The sequence below is a fragment of the Calypte anna genome, chromosome 9, assembly GCF_003957555.1.
Source record: "Calypte anna isolate BGI_N300 chromosome 9, bCalAnn1_v1.p, whole genome shotgun sequence".
Taxonomy (NCBI): domain Eukaryota; kingdom Metazoa; phylum Chordata; class Aves; order Apodiformes; family Trochilidae; genus Calypte; species Calypte anna.
The window spans coordinates 13256490-13273502 of NC_044255.1; the positions used below are offsets into that span (position 1 = coordinate 13256490).

Genomic DNA, 17013 nt, shown 5'->3' on the forward strand with positions numbered 1-17013 from the left:
TTGCATTGACATGTACTCCCAAGTACTAAAATACAGAGGTTCTGCTCAGCTGCAAAAGCTACCTGGTGCTGCTTGGCAACTCCAGAAATGAGCAGTAGCTTCTGGTTGGAAAGCTTTCTCCTTGATAATTGTCTTTCCTAGTGCAGATTGAGTTCTGCAGTGTGTTTATTCAGAATATTTTTGCCAAACTTTTTAATTGCTTCCAGGAATTAAGGTAATGAGTAGAAAGTTTACTGTATTTACAAACAGCAATTATTATCTCAAGTGGTGCCTGAATACTCTGAAATCAGGGATCTGAAGGACAGCTTCAAATACATCAGCTTCAATGAACAGGATGGACTTTTTGTTATTGCTAGGGTAGTCTGTTTAAACTGGCAGTGTTTAGGAAATCATATTTTGGAGATTGTGTTTTACCATGTCCAGTTCTTTGAATATATTTAAGTCTCTTGCTGCTGCTAGCAACTGGTAAGAATTAAATGCAGCCCTAACTTGAGTGTACTTAGTTCCAAAGGAGCTGAGAATAATTTTCTTCAGCTTCTAGCTTTTCTGGTGAGCTGAGGCCAAGAGGCAAGAGACTACGTAATAACATGCAGAAGGGAAGGTGGCTTCTTCCCTAAGTCTGCTTCTGTATTGATGAAGTGAGCATATATTGTTCTATTTGAAGTTGTTAGGGAAAAAAAATGTGTATTTTTTCTTGCTTAGAGATTCTTTTCTCCATTTAAGGTGAAAGTGTTCCTGTCACCAAGATTAATCTACCAAATCCTTCAGAATATCCGAAAGCAATGGGAGATGAAATATACAGTCCGGAGGTGCATAGGCGACATACTTTGTTCTGTGGAACCAACGTCATTCAAACACGTTTTTATACTGGAGAACTGGTCAAAGCTCTTGTAGTGAGAACAGGTATCAGTTGTAAAGTTTATCACTTGTTAATGTGCTGCTTGCTTTTGTAGGTGTTTGTCAACTGAGACTTTGGAATATTTTGTTGAATGTTGCTAGGCTTGGATAAATGAGTATACCACAAATAATTTAATAAATGTCTTATAACAGTATAGAACTTGGTAATGGCCTGGGGAGTATTTGGCACACAAGAAAGTGAATCAATCTTTAGCATCAATTGAAACTTACCTGAATGCATTTTCAGGTCCTTAAGGGGTTCATTCAGATTTTATGTATGGACAAGTACACTTTTCCTGCTGTGACTATATATAGAGAGAGGAGCAAAAGGATAAAAAATTTAGTCCTTAAAAGAATTCTATGAGAGCAGAATTCCATATGGTTGTGTTCTGCAAAACATGCAGTCTTATTCTTTTAATAAATGAGGATATAAGATAGATCTACTGGGACTGTACTTGCAATACTGTTCATATCTTAAGTCTAGTCAACAAGTGTTAGATGTTAAAGCTGAAATAGATGTAAAATACAGATGAACGAAATTTATTCCTTGTGGGTTTCTTTGGTCCTGAAACTCAGTTAATGGATATGTTAATGTGTAGATCATTGTGGCTTCTGTTGTAGTTGTAATGAATCCAAAACTGATAATGTGTTTTAGAGAACATAACTGTTCAGTGAAGCTATCTCTGTATGTTCCCTAACTGTCACATAAGGCTTTCACTTTGTTTTACTCTGCTTTGTTCTAGCCTCTGTGGCTACAGAACCACCTGCAAAACCTTTAAAAAACCCCACTTGTATTTCTGATTTTTACTTTTTTTGATTGGTGTGTAAAATTATAAAGCATTCATAACTAAATACTAAAGAACATACTGTCAACCTCAACTTCTTTGAACAGGCTCAAGATCTGTACTACACAGCAGCAAATTCAAAGTCTGAAGGCTTCATGCCTTGTTCCTCTTGTGATGAACTCATCTTCGTTGTCTGATGGAATAGCCAATTCTGATAGAATCTTATGTATCAAATACCAGCATGGAGGGCTTAGCTTTTGCTGGGAGGGATTGCAGATGGAGAAAGCTGTCAAGGAGCTGTCAGTAATGCCAGCAAACCTGACATCAGTGTTGAGATAGTTGTAATAGGTTTTGCAATTGAAACAGGTACAAAATGTTTTGGACTCCGGGGTTGGCCTTTACAGATTTTGGGGCCAAGGTTCAAGGAGGAGTTGTCTGACTTGAAGACCCTTAGAAGTTCAGTCTTTTATCTTAGGTGTCAAAATGCAGTCAAGAGGTAGGCTTCTCCAAAAGATGACTCTGTGCACAGCAGGGGGTTTTACTTTGAATAATAATTTTCTGGTCTTTCTGGCCATAAAGAGAGCTTACACAGACTCCCCATTTAAAAGTTGGACTCTAAATAACTTCATTTCCTTTTTGCAGAGACTGGCACAATTAGACAACCATTAGACATAGCCACTAGCTCTGCATTGTGAGGGACAAAATGCAGTTCAGCCAACTCCTCCAAGCATTTGAGGGTGTACTGCCACTGTAGAAGAGCAGTTCATGTGCATTGGCTGCATGTCCTTGCCATAGGGAGAGAAACACTTAGTATGATGTGTACATACGTTTTTTAAGCACCTTAATTACAATATTGCAAAACATCTTTTATGTTCGTTGAGAAACAGTCTTAATGAAACAAGTAGCTTAAGGGTTTCCTCGAGGTTTTTAATCACTTGAATAGCTTTGCTCTTATTTATACTTTTAATAATTTACTCCTTTTTATTTCTAGGCTTTAGTACTGCTAAAGGACAGCTTGTTCGTTCTATACTGTATCCAAAGCCAACTGATTTTAAGCTCTACAGAGATGCCTATTTGTTTCTCCTGTCTCTGGTAGTGGTGGCAGGCATTGGCTTTCTTTACACAGTTGTCAATAGCATCTTAAATGAGGTATGTTTTAATTTCTTTTTAGAACTCTCTTTTAGTAAAGGATTGACCATGCTTTAGAACGCACCCAAGATTATGTGAAACAATTTGGTTTTAAGTGAAAATTTATTTGCTTTATTTTGTATCAGTGGGATTAGGCAAGCTAACCAAGAACACAATTCCACACGGAAGCAGAATTTTAATATATTACAATGAAATTTGAGTTCACCTCAATTTTTGACTGACCCAGTTGCTACACTTTTATCTTTATTATATGGAAGATTAACATCTGATTGGTATCCAGTTGGGAGAAATAGAATACAACACATCTAAATAACGCTGCAGGTGAAAAGTCTTCACCAGGAAATCCATAACGTTGTAATTTTTTTTTTCTCCAAAGATTATGCATTAATCAGTCACTGTTTTCAAGTAGTATATTCACAGGGGACAAAGTGGAAATTTGATGCAATAACATATAACAGTAATTTACTACTGGATTAACATGTTTGCTGATGATGGCTGAAGATTGTGCTGTGTTTCTGGGCAATCCAGAACATGATGTTCAGGAACAAGCAATGTGTAGATTTTGCTTTAGGTAATGATGTAAGGCTTCAGTGGGATGGTGAATCTTTTAAGTAGTGAGTTCTTGTTCATTAATAAAGACCTTTATTGCAGGTTCCAGCTCATACCATCATCATTGAGTCTCTTGACATTATCACTATTACGGTGCCTCCAGCACTCCCTGCTGCCATGACTGCTGGCATCGTTTATGCACAAAGAAGGCTGAAAAAAATTGGTATCTTCTGCATCAGCCCTCAAAGGATAAATATTTGTGGCCAGCTGAACCTTGTGTGTTTTGATAAGGTTAGGAGAATTTTAAAACTTCGAGGCATTGTGTTATAAATGGGGATTTGTGTAGACTAATGACTACAGGAAAGTTCATTATTTTTGTATAAATTAGATCATTTTTTTTGCTTTAGCATCTAATGTTCAGTGTTGGCTACTCATAAACTTAATTTATTCTGCCCTTAAAAGCTGTTACAATACAGAGATGCTTTCTTATCTCTAGAGTCCTAAGTCCTAACTTATTACTGGAATCCTAGAAATGTGAGAGTTAGGGATTAAGTATTTCTAGTACACAGGTTTCTGGAAAATTACCATGTGAGGTCAAACTAGTTTCTAGTTTTACTTATTTCAATGAAAACCCACACTGACATATTATTCCTTTTCTAAATATTTTCCGGTTACAGTTTTAGCTATATAGGAAAAGGTTTAGTTATCTGTTTTCTGTTGCCCCAACCACTGAATATACAGATCTTGCACTATTGTCTTTGGATTTTAAGGTTCATTTGTCACGTCTCCAGGAAGGAGCATGATCACTTTGAGTGATTTTTTTAAAGCTATTTAACAGAGTTGGAAGTTAGTTACTACCAAAAAGCAAGGGAAACAGGGTATTTCCTGTCCAGAAGTCTTGATAATGAAGTGAAAACAAAATAGAATAAATAGTTCAGGTGTAATTTGGTTAATTAGCTGCTAATTTTTTGTTTACCTGAGGATACCTTTCTGAAGGCTTTTTCCTTCTGCCATGCCCTTTGGTTTGTTTTGCAGACTGGCACACTTACTGAGGATGGCCTGGATCTTTGGGGAATTCAACGAGTGGAAAATGCTCGGTAAGGATAGGCTCAGAGCTGATACCAGATATGATAGTTTGTTGTGCTCTAACAGCTTCAGCTGAATGGAACAGAAAATTCGGTGTGAGCTCATATGTGTTTGCATTTCTGTAATGAGCTGTTAGAATGCAACTGAAAGTATGGTTTAGGTGTAATGAAAGTGTTTTAACTCTGATGATGCAGTAAAGACACAGTATGTTTCCTTAATCCTGGCCTCCTAAGTGATGACTCTTTGGGCTGCTAAAATGAATTAGCTAACTGAGGAACAGGAGGCCTCTATATGAGGAATCAAACTAAACAGTGAATTAGCACAGAGTTTTTGAAGGGGACAGAAGTTGGACTGTTTCTGAAGGCTCCTGCCCAGAGTCTTAATGTGTTTTCTGTGATGTGTGAAAATGATGACTGAAGAGACTTGTGCAGTGAATTTTCTTCTCTTAATCTAAACAAACCTTTTGAATTGGCTCATAATAAATAATTGTAGTGCTAAGTATATTATAACTTCATTGTTTCAGTTTCCTTTTGCCGGAAGAGAGCGCCTGCAGTGAGAGCTTGCTGAAGTCTGAGTTTGTAGCTTGCATGGCAACTTGTCATTCCCTTACAAAAATTGAAGGGGTACTTTCTGGGGATCCGCTTGATTTGAAGATGTTTGAAGCAATAGGATGGGTAAGTGTCTGCTTGTTTCGAGAGAAGCAACAAGACAAACCATTTCATGCTGTTTCAAGCTGGAACTGTAAAACGGTGGCCTTCTGACAATGCTTGTGTACCAAAGGAAATACTAATATGCAAACGTTCCTAAAATGTGTTCTCTGCAACAATTCATACAAGTGAAAGAATCTGAAGAGATAATTTACTGCTTTCTGGTGTAAAATAGCTAGGGGGGGTTTTAAGTTAATTGCTAAATTAAGGTACTTAATTCTCACATGAAACCTTGTTTAGAAAGATCATTGCACCTTGGACTGGTTTTTCCCTGGAAATTACATTATGAGAAAATCAAAGTTAATGAATGTATACATTAATTAATTGTTTTAAATCCAGATTTTAGAAGAAGCAACTGAAGAAGAAACAGCCCTTCATAATCGAATCATGCCAACAGTGGTTCGACCTTCAAAACAACTTTTCCCAGAATCCAAACAAGAAGCAAATGAAGAAATGGTATAAAAATTATTTGAGTTAAAGTAATCCTTCGCTGTGGTTCTGGCTGCTACAGTTTAAACAGGATCAAAACTCTGTGGTTTTTGATGGCAGAGATAGGGAGGAGATGGGAGAGGACGCTTGTTGAAGGTAGTGGTTCAATATATGCCACTTTCAGTATGAGAAAACTGCCATCATTAGTACCCTTATGGACTGATTATAAAGTGCTGTAATGCCTTTTGAGAATATGCATTTTAAGACTAATATCACTACCAAATTCTGACTATACTAATTAAGTGCTTATGTGTGCTGACCTTGCAGTGTCAGTTACAACAATGTTTTGTTAATGTCGCTGCATGGTACAGAGTTCTTATCACCGTTTTACCTTAGAGATGTAATTTTTAATTGTGTGCTGAGTTAAAAAATAGATGTACTTGGAAGCTTTAACATTTTCTTCTCTCTGCATTTTGAAGTAATATTTAAACGGGAGTGGAAACTCAAGTGTGTGACTTTATACCCAGATGGATCACTTAGCCAAGGTAGCAGGGGGGTATAGGAGATTGGTTCCTCCATATGAGTCTTAGTCTACAGTGGACATAGATCTCTTTTTTTGTTGTTGTTCACAACTTGGTATATAATCACAGCTGTAATTACAGTGTGGCAGTTGACACATGAATATTCTTGAAACTTATGACATGATATTTTTGAGGACGTACTTATTCGTGGCCTCGTTCTGAAATACTGTAGTAGTTAAATCGTTTACACAGGCAAAATGGGCATAGGTTGGACTGTGGATGGTCTTCCAAATTCCAATCAGGAAATCAAGCTCTAAAGTTTCTACCATGTCTCACTTGCTGAACAGATGGAGTATATTCATACTAGCTTTTATGAGAACCATTACAAATATATTGCAATTTTATATTGAGAGTGCTGTGTAGATTTCATTTACTGATTTATGTTGAAATGATTTGTAGCTGAAAAAATACTTCAAAACCAATATTTCCACTAAATTTATTTATTATTCTTTTTCAGGAATTGTTTGAGCTTTCGGTAAGTATGCTTTTTCAGTTCAGCATGTAGCTCTTTTGCAGAATGTGTGTAGATGTAAACCTGTTCTTCCTTCCTTCCTTCCTTCCTGACACAGACTGGTTACGAGATTGGAATTGTGCGTCAGTTTCCCTTTTCTTCAGTCCTGCAGCGTATGTGTGTAATAGCGAGAGTTCTAGGGGAGAAGAGAATGGATGCTTACATGAAAGGTGCACCTGAAGTGATAGCCAGCTTGTGTAAGCAGGAAACAGGTAAAGGAACAAACTATTTTTATTTTTTGTGTACCTCAGCTATAATATGAATAATTTTAATAACTCTGAACTTGACCTTTTTCAAGTTCCTGTTGACTTTGAGTGTGTCCTGGAAGACTACACCAAGCAGGGCTTCCGAGTTATTGCTCTTGCTCACAGAAAACTGGAGTCTAAGCTTACATGGCACAAAGTCCAGACTATTAATAGGTAAGAGTGACTTCACTTCTTTAGTAAGCAACAGGCTTTAAAAGCTGCATACTTTGAATTATGTAATGTTTATTTCTGTTTAAATCAATTACTACTTTTCTTTACCTTTCTTCTGTCTTGACATACGTAGTTCTGTGCATTCTTTATTTGTACTGTAGACAATACTTTCATATTTAAGGATGTTTTTCTGCAATAACTTGAATTCTGACGAATTTCTTTAAGCTTGAAATAAACTCTCATAATATTTTCATGGTGTTTAATTTATGCTAATGTAGCAGAAAACCCTAGCCCAAATTCTTTGTTATTTGCACATACTTAGATCACCTGAGCTGTTAAAGATAATGGCATATCGATTTTCTCACTGCAATGCTGTCAGAAAGCTTTAGAAAGTAGAAAGGTTTCTTCCTTCAAAGAGTAGTATTTTCTGTTAATTACTTTTCAGCTGGCCCTGGTGTTGTGGATAATTCAATTTTTTCCATTGTGTTTGAAAGTGAAACATTGCTATGAAATTGCCAACTTTGACTGTTGTTTTTTTTATCAGCTCCATGTAAAAGATAAAATTTTTGCAAAATGGTACAAAGCAGAGAAATTGTTTTCCAATTTCAGGTGTGAAAATCTGCAGTAGCAGCAAAATACCCAAGACCTGTAAATACCCTGATTTCATGTAAACCAAATTAGTTGCTTTTCTTAATCAGCTAATGTCTATAAATCTTACTAGTCTTGTTAATATAATTTGGTAGCTTATATACTAAGGTTCCACCATCTTGGAAATTAGAGCTGTTAATTCTAAACAAATCTTAAAATTTGGCTGTTAATGCAGTTAGCTATAGAGCTTTTTTTCTAGCCTTTCTTTGTGAGAATGTAAATTCTTACAGTTTTCATGGAAGAAACTGAAAATTATGCATTTTCTTATAGTGGCTTCCAACTAAAACAAGGGAATTAATGTCAAATATTGTGAATAATTATGTATTCCAGCCACTTCTTTCAAAGCAAATTCTTCACTTTTCAAGGTTAAAAATAAGCATTTTACAGCAATAAACAGATAGTGACATCTAGTAACTGTAATTCTTTAAATGTTCTCTTGCTTGCCTTTTTTCTATAGAGATGCTATTGAAAGCAACATGGATTTTATGGGATTAATTATAATGCAAAACAAGCTAAAGCAAGAAACCCCTGCTGTACTTGAAGATTTGCATAAAGCCAACATTCGCACTGTCATGGTTACAGGTTAGCATGTAAACATTCATACTCAAAAGATAAAAATACTTTTATTTTTGGTCTTATAATTGTAGTTATTGTGTATGAAGTCAATTTATCCTGACAATAGGCTGGGGTTTCATTGTATTTATAGGAAGAGGGAAGTTTAGAAATTACAGTGACACTATTCAGATACCACTTTATTTTTGGGTGAAAGTTGCTTTGGTAAATTAGAGATCAGGAAACCCGTATGGGGATTAATTCTGTGTTGAATCTTCTTCTCCCTAACTCCATGCACAATTTACTTTATACTGAGTTGAAGGATTGAAAACCTTAGAGGTCTTCCAGATCACCAGGCTAGGTGAAAGTCCTCATTTAATCTTATCACTACCTGGCTTTGAGCCAAAGTGTCCCAAGTGTCCCTATCGTTTTGATTTAGTTTGTGATAAGTCACTTTTTATTGGTTTTTAAATTTTTTTAAGAATGACTTCTTACATTCCTGTAAACAGGCTAAGTATCTGTGTTCATTATTTTCCTTGCAATATTTGCTTTTTAGATCACATGTATTGCAGCTTTGAAATAGTGTTTTGATATGCTAGCAATACAACTTAGGGTTTGCATGTTCTGTGACAGTGTTTAAAATGTGGTGTTTTAAATGGCTGCATGTTTTCTACCTGACTTTCAATATATGCTAAGATTTGGTCAGTGAGAGTGCTTTATGGCTGAAAGAACCATGTGAAGTTTCTAGTGATGCTAGTGGAGGGGAGGTTTTTAACAGAGTAGGCTATGAATTTTGCATGTAGGCTTGGTTTGCCCTAAGCTTGTCACTGACATGTCAAGCTGCCTTCCTCCTTGTTGAAAACTGCGTTTGTTAGCTTTTCTCTTACGTGGAATAGCAGTATATTCTGTTGATCTTTTTCTAACCAAACTTTATAAATGCACTTGTTTAACAGGGGATAATATGTTAACTGCTATCTCAGTGGCCAGAGACTGTGGAATGATTCTACCTCAGGATAAGGTCATTATTGCTGAAGCACTACCTCCAAAGGATGGGCAGGCAGCCAGAATCAACTGGCATTATGCAGATACCCTTGCAAAATGCACTAGTTCATCACCAGCCATAAACTCAGAGGTATTACAAGCATTATTATGCTCTCAGAGTGCAAGCAGTTAATTTTGACTGTTGTGTCTCCTCTTATTCTGTGAAGTAGCAAATCTGCTCTTGAGTATGTAATTCAAAATTGATGTAGTAGCTAACTTTAGTTCTTAAGATACCAGAGAATAAAACAGCTTTTCAACTACGCTATCTCATTTGGCATCTTAGTTGTACAGGAGACATGTTTTTTTCCCATATTTCAGTCTCTTAGGACTGCTCTAGCTGCTTCCTATTAAACATTAAACCACATTTTCTTATTACTAAACACATGTTTTCATTGTGTGAGGTTTTCTTTCTAGTAACGTGCTTAGAAAATTTCCTTAATGTGGAATTTCTTGGGATGCCCCTCTGAGTAGTAGCTTTAAAGTACTGGCATCTGTGTAAATACCATACAGCTTGAGTGTTAACCTATTTTTGATAGGATATTCCAGTTAAATTGGTCCATGAAAGCCTTGAGGATCTCCAGATGACCAAATACCATTTCGCAATGAATGGGAAGTCATTTGCAGTGATTTTGGAGCACTTTCAGGATCTGGTACCCAAGGTGGGCATTTTTCTCAAGTTCAGGCACTTTTGATGATGGAAAGGCATTACCCTGCAAGCATTATGAAATCTTTTGTCTTCCAGCTTGTGTTACATGGCACTGTGTTTGCTCGCATGGCGCCAGATCAGAAAACTCAGCTGGTAGAAGCTTTACAAAATGTAGAGTAAGTATATGCTTAAGCACAGAAAATGGGAGTGTTCACAGAGTGTTGTGATAGAAGAAAAAATTAATGTATGCTGCCAGCTGCTTTGCTAGATGAAAAAGGCCATCTGCTGGCTAGTTAGAAAAGCATCCGGCTTTTCATGAAGTTATAAGCTAACCCTAACCCTAAACTGACTAGCATATTTTATAAAACTGGTTGCATGGGTTAATTAAAAAATCCTTCAAATGTCTTCTCTGTTTTAAAGAAGTATTAACGGGATGATTTAAGGTCACACATGGTCACTGTCCTGTCTTTTGGTGTCAGCTGTACCAAAAACTACATAAATCTCTGCCTGGAGCACAGGTGATCTACACAAGCTTGGAATGATAGAGGACTAATAAACATTGTGGGTTTGATTGATCTGGCTCAGTCATGTTACTTCGCTGTCTACTTCTTTATATGTGTAAGGGGAACAGTAACTTCAGTAATTTTTGCATTATGATAATTTATTATTATGCAAACCCCAGTTAAGTTAAATAATATAGCAGTGTTTAATGGAATAATAAGCTAAATAGAATATGATTAGGGAAAGGTCCAGAATGTTGACATCTGTTTGTTTTTTATAGTTACTATGTGGGCATGTGTGGAGATGGAGCAAATGACTGTGGCGTAAGTGTTTTTATTTTCCATACAGATCTGTTCAGTTAAATTCTATAGCTGAAAGCACATTGTAAAATACTCTGGGTTTCAATGTTAACTGGCAGGCGCTGAAGAGGGCACATGGTGGTATCTCTTTGTCTGAACTTGAGGCTTCTGTGGCATCACCATTCACTTCCAGGACACCCAGTATTTCCTGCGTGCCAAAGCTGATCAGGTAATGCCATGTACTCTGAACATGAAATACATCTGCATAACTCTTTTTGCATACCCTGTATATGTTTGATACTTTAGGAGCCCAGTTGGAATTAGAGAATAAGCCATGCAGTTTCAGTAGTTCTTTTCTTTACTGGAGATACTCTGAGAAAGGACTTGCCACAGCATCATTTAGTGTTTTGTTATAAACTCTATGGTCTAGGTAAAGTTTTTTTAGAGCAGGAGCAAGCTCCCGTGTTAGTATTTAATTTGATGTCTTGCTGACTTCGGTAGTTTCCATGGAGCCTGTGTGTAATTGCACGCAGATAAATTCTTCAGACAACTGCTCAGCACTATAGGAAGCAGAAAGCAAATTTCCTAAACAGAGTTTGACCAATTTTTGATTCTATAATTGTAAGTTAATTAGTAATCTTGCGTAAGGGTCAGCCAGAAAAGAATCTAGTTAAGTCTGTGTGGAACTAATGAAGTAATGTGTAATCAGAAACGTTCCTGAAGTCAGGAACTCTGGCTGACTATGTTCATTCAATCCATGTATTAAACTGGTGCTTTTGCAAGCAGACATTCAATGTAAAACCTCTGCTGGAAAACCACATAAAGCCTAAAGAACACTGAAATAGAGTGGTGGCTCACTTGAGAAGGCGTGCTCACAACTTTGATGCATTTGAAAGTGTACCATTCTGACCCCTTTTTCTCTGTATGTCCTCATCCTAATTTCCCTCAAAATGTTTGCTTATGTGTTTAATTGCACCTAACATTTTGCTAAGAAGAAATGACCTGCTTGCACAGAAAGCTTTCTGGTTACATGATTGCATTTGCTTTGACAGGGAAGGCCGTGCTGCTTTAATAACTTCCTTCTGTGTATTTAAATTCATGGCATTATACAGCATTATCCAGTACATCAGTGTTACTCTGCTATATTCTGTAAGTATTTAAGCATTGTCAATGTAATTCAGAGATTTGAAAATTGATGATGTAGTATAAACTGTTGCAAGTCTCTTTGAGTACACGACACCCACGTTTAAAACACTGTCTTTGGACTAACAGTTTTCTTAGTATTTTCTGCTTTTTTTAGAATATTGGCTGTAGGAAAACCATGGCAGTAGCTATTTAAAAAAAGGCAATAACGAATAGCTGTGAATGAAAAGTCTATACAGTGGGAAGACCAAACGAGCAAAACAGGATTACAGTTTTCCGTTATTTAAAAACTGGCATAATTTTAAATAGCCTAACTTTGTTTATGGGCAATGCATTACTTTTATGTAATAGCACAGCACTGTATTTATGAAATACTGCAGCTTTCAAGTATTGAGTTAGGAGGAGGAAAAAGCAAAGTGGAGTATTTCCTGTCAATATGGTTGAATTCACAATATGGTATGTGGTAGAAGTTCTGCATTTTAATTTATATTATGAGTAAGCTAAACATGCAAAGTATTAAAGGATCTTTGAGGTGGAAATTTGACAACTATAAGATTGCTGAGTAAGTTGGTTAGAGAACTGTGGGCCTAAGCTATTATTTTATTGATTTGTAAGATTCAGTAATGTAAGTTCTATTACAAATTTCAATTGCAAATTGTGTCTGCATCTTGGAACTGAATTGCTTCAACTTCGATACTTAAAGAATTAAGTATGTGAATTGTGGAGTACTCAGGACTCCTTCAGATAAATTAAGCCTGTTTGACAAGAGACTGTCTTGCTTATAGAATGAAATGTAAAGAGTTAATGCTGTAGGAGTGACACTGTAAGATGTTTCTTGGTGTGAAGAAATTACCAATGTTTCAGTTGTGATTTCTGTTTAGATCCTGAGCAATTTGGGAGATTTCCAATTTCTCTTCATTGATTTGGCAATCATTTTGGTGGTTGTCTTCACCAGTAAGTATTTTACTGAGTTACTATTGCTAGCTTCTATGAAACAGGTTTTTCTTGATCACATTTTCTTTAATTTCTAATTACATGCCATTTGGCCATTTGTCATCCAGTTAAAATGTTCTGACTACTATATGCATTAAAAAACCCAAACCACGGTGTTAGATTAATCTGAAATTTGTGAAATGTCCTTTTACAAAAAGCAGGTTTGATGAGTGATTTTACCAAAGTAGTTCTTCACACAGTACAGGAAGTCATAAATCTTTATTGATATGAGGAAACTAATTTTGGAATCAAAACTGGGGTTGTTCTGATAGAATTCAATTTTCAAGTTTAATAGAATCTGATTCCTGGAAACACTGGCAGACCAAATCTGAGGAGAGGATCTGTATGTCCTTGTGCCAGACAAAGGGAATTTGGCCAGACACTCCTAATTCTTTAAGTCACATGGCTTCTATTTTTCTTCCCTGCTGCCCTCTGCTTTAGGGAGTAACCAGCCTGTAGAAGGCACTGTGGTGTTATTCTATGATACAGATTTTGCAAGGTGGTTTCAGACTTGCAGATCTGTACTAAATTTTAAAGTGATGTAATGAGCAAACCATTCTCAGTCCACAGAATGTGAACAGGGTAGTTCTTGAAAACCATAATGATGTAATAATCTAATTTTTTTTTCTTTGCAGTGAGTCTGAACCCTGCTTGGAAGGAGCTTGTTGCTCAAAGGCCTCCATCAGGTCTTATCTCAGGTCCACTTCTATGTTCTGTTTTGTCTCAGATCATCATCTGCCTTGCTTTCCAAACCTTTGGGTTTTTTTGGGTCAAACAGCAGTCCTGGTATGAGCCTTGGACAACAGAATCTGAGTAAGTGGCTCCATGCAGGATGCAGTAAAGGTTGGAAAGATGTAGTCAGGAACTGCTCTCTTCTGTATTGAGCCCTTTGGAGACTTTGTAAATTAAGTTTCTGTGGCAGCTTGTTAGTCGGAATTTCTTTGTCAAAAGTGTATGGTTACACAGGAGTTACCCAGTGGCTGAAATGAAAAACTGTGTCAAAGCCAGACTGTAGGGTCATCTGAAGACTCCTCAGCTTTGCAATGTTGGAGGTGGAAATTTGTAATTAATGGTACGGCCCTATTTTAACTCTTCTAAAGTTTGTTTTCCTGTTAGGGTTCCAGTAAATCAAATTCATAATTCTGAAACTGAAAAAGTGTAACTTTTTGCAATACTTTCTTACTTTTCTTCAAAGTGTTTCTACACTGATTGTTACTAAACAGTTCATGTAGTGAAGTTATAAGATGGAAGCATAAAAGAACTTGAAGCTCAGAATTCACAAAAGTTGCTAGCTACTCTCTGAAGGTTTGAGTTATTTCTTACTATCCTTAAGAGGTTTCCAAGGCTAAGCTTTTTTTTTAAACTGCTGTAGCAATTTGTTCTGTTATTACTTTTGTTAATAAGTAGGCCTTGTTTACACTTTAAATCACTATTAAATGTTTTCTTGTGTTGTAGTGCCTGTAATGTATTGGATAATACAAACACCAGCTCTGCACACCATGGGAACGAGACACTTCATGATGAACATTACATTAAAAATTATGAAAACACAACTTTGTTTTTTATATCCAGCTTTCAGTACCTCATAGTGGCAATTGTCTTTTCTAAAGGAAAGCCCTTTAGGCAACCGTGCTACAAAAATTGTAAGTCTGTTCTTAGTATATACAGTTCCAAGTAAAATTCCCAAGTGACCATACACATATTTAACCACAATTTGGTTACAATTTTGTTGTTTCACTTTAGTAGTAATAGTGTTGCTAGGAGAATGTAGTACAGGTAGTCTCTAATAAAAGATAGCAGTAAGGAAGTCTTACACTGTATGGAAAAATGTGTTAATAGTTGCATGGTTTGTAGAAGTGTATGTGTACATACATTACAGCTTCACAAGTGAGTGAGAAATTGAGTCTGTCCTTCTGTCTCTTTATGGCTATCCGTAGAACTTCTGTTACTGAAATCCACCTGGAAAGGATTTAGAGGGAGAAAAGAGGTTATTTCCAGGGATTAATGAACCCATGATATGTGAAAAACATTCTGAAACTCTGATTGTGTGGTGATCCAAATAATATATTTTTTTCTTCTTTTACAGTTCTTTTTGTTACATCTGTGATAATTCTTTATGTCTTCATATTTTTCATCATGTTGCATCCTGTTGAGTCTATTGACACATTTCTTGAGGTAAGACTCAACATAGGCATCTTTATTTTCTGTCATAACTGTTTGACTTGACTTTTGGGCAAGCTTCATACCTTTAGAGCTTCGAATCTTGGGGAGAGGGAGAAATTACAACCATGAACCTGTTTTGAATCTGCATTTACTTGTGTGTGTTACTAACCTCTGACAACTTTTCCTTGCAGCTCGTGTGCGTGCCCTATGAGTGGCGCCTGAGAATTCTCATCATTGTTGTTCTCAATGCAATTGTATCTGTGCTGATGGAGGTAAGAAATTCAAATGGAAAAAATGCTTGTCTATTAAGTGTGGGGTTTTGGGGGTTCATATTTGTCTTTTGCTACGTTTTCTCTTCACAGCGTATCAAGAGTAAGTGGCCACTGTTTTCTTGTTAAATTTTAATTCCTAAAAATGTTGTTGTAGGCTGCTTTTTTAAGGTCTCATGGTTTTATGTGTTGAAAGCTTAATTCTTTAATCCTATTGACTAAAAAGAGGAGGGGAGGTTGAAACACATAGATTATTTCAACTATTTCATAGGACAATACTCTCCATATTTATTTGCAGTGTTAATTCAGTTCAGAATAACATAGCATGGTAAAGAACGATATAAAACCCTTATGGGAGCCCATCTTCATCTTTAATTGGATCATACATGTAGCTTATTGTTCAGAATAATGCAGGTCTGTGTAACTTGTTCATCTAATCTGATCCAAATCCCGAAGTAGAGATGTTCATGCAGAGATGTTTTTTGGACCCCTGAGCTTGTTCAAAGTCATTCACTCTTGATTATTGTCCTCTTCTGCTGTAATTCCAAAATTAATGTGGGCAGAAATATGCCCTACCTTTCATCCAGGTACCCCATGTGGTTTCCAAGAATCAGTGGCCCCTTCAGGTACTGGAAGACTGCTTTAAGTTCTCCCCAGAGTCTTTTCCTCTCAAAATCACACAGAGAAACAAGAATTGTCACGGTTGGAAAAGACCTCTAAGTTCACCATGTCCAACCAAGGCATTTTCAGGTGGTTTAGATGGTATGAGACTCTTCTCAATGAACTCTTTTCTCTCTTGTATTTACTCTAATCCCCCTTCTGATGTTTTCCTCTATGGCCTATTTTCTTTTTTGTGTGTGTATGCTACTAAACTCTTAGTAGTTTTATTTTTTTGCCTTCTTTCTTACTTGCTAAAAGTTACATTTTCTGTGTATAGCTGTCTTTGTTACTGAAACAAAACAATTATTCTAAATCTGCAGAATTGTGGCTATTTTGTCTTCTGAAAAATCTAAAACCAAACCTTCTACATACTGTTGTGGTCTAGGCCCAGCTTGTAACAACCCTCTACTTGCTGATCCCCACTCCTGCTCTAGGATAGGAAGGAGAAAATCCATCTACTTTTTCTAGTCAGTTTTGATGGCTTTATTATCCTCTTTGGGAAATAGCTTTTTTTGAAGCACTAAGGCTATTTTTTCAAATTCAGCTTGCTGTTCATACAGGGAGTAAAAATAGGTGGTGGTTACAATTTTCTGTCCAGTTCTAGCATTACTGAGAAAAGTCAATTTGCTCTCTACTGAAAAATTACTTTGTCTTGCAGATCATGTTCTGTTCTGGGTGTGTAAGGGCTCTAGCAGAACGTCATACAGTGTGTCAGACCATGTATCTACACATGTCCTTTAAGGACAAATGCTTCTCCTCAGGCTTAAAAGTTTTGTAAGGTTCCACTTCTGGGCCTTGAAGGCTGTCATACCAATCTGTAAAATTCCAAGTTTTGAGCAAACATAAGTTAAGCAATTTAAGTACTGGAGAGCATTTTCATTCACCCACTATTTCAAATCCCACCCCTCATTTTTGCAGTGCAGGCTCAAGTTGGCATCTTTCAACACTTAAGTAATTTAATTGTCATTACTGAAACTGGTAGGATGAT

General features: G+C 36.5%; 1 protein-coding gene across 4 annotated transcripts in view; it reads left to right on the forward strand.

The window, feature by feature from the left end:
• ATP13A3 (ATPase 13A3) overlaps window positions 1-17013 on the forward strand; it is a 54347-nt gene that overhangs the window by 32899 nt on the left and 4435 nt on the right. For all 4 annotated transcript variants that reach the window (XM_030456327.1, XM_030456328.1, XM_030456326.1 and 1 more), the window contains 21 exons: window positions 724-903; window positions 2674-2831; window positions 3483-3671; window positions 4416-4477; window positions 4990-5140; window positions 5513-5629; window positions 6641-6658; window positions 6753-6906; window positions 6993-7113; window positions 8216-8340; window positions 9264-9442; window positions 9888-10010; window positions 10094-10173; window positions 10779-10821; window positions 10917-11026; window positions 11850-11946; window positions 12822-12894; window positions 13569-13746; window positions 14389-14576; window positions 15020-15108; window positions 15288-15368. In XM_030456327.1, coding sequence (XP_030312187.1) covers window positions 724-903; window positions 2674-2831; window positions 3483-3671; window positions 4416-4477; window positions 4990-5140; window positions 5513-5629; window positions 6641-6658; window positions 6753-6906; window positions 6993-7113; window positions 8216-8340; window positions 9264-9442; window positions 9888-10010; window positions 10094-10173; window positions 10779-10821; window positions 10917-11026; window positions 11850-11946; window positions 12822-12894; window positions 13569-13746; window positions 14389-14576; window positions 15020-15108; window positions 15288-15368 — 2516 coding nt within the window. The remainder of the gene's footprint in view (window positions 1-723; window positions 904-2673; window positions 2832-3482; window positions 3672-4415; window positions 4478-4989; window positions 5141-5512; window positions 5630-6640; window positions 6659-6752; window positions 6907-6992; window positions 7114-8215; window positions 8341-9263; window positions 9443-9887; window positions 10011-10093; window positions 10174-10778; window positions 10822-10916; window positions 11027-11849; window positions 11947-12821; window positions 12895-13568; window positions 13747-14388; window positions 14577-15019; window positions 15109-15287; window positions 15369-17013) is intronic.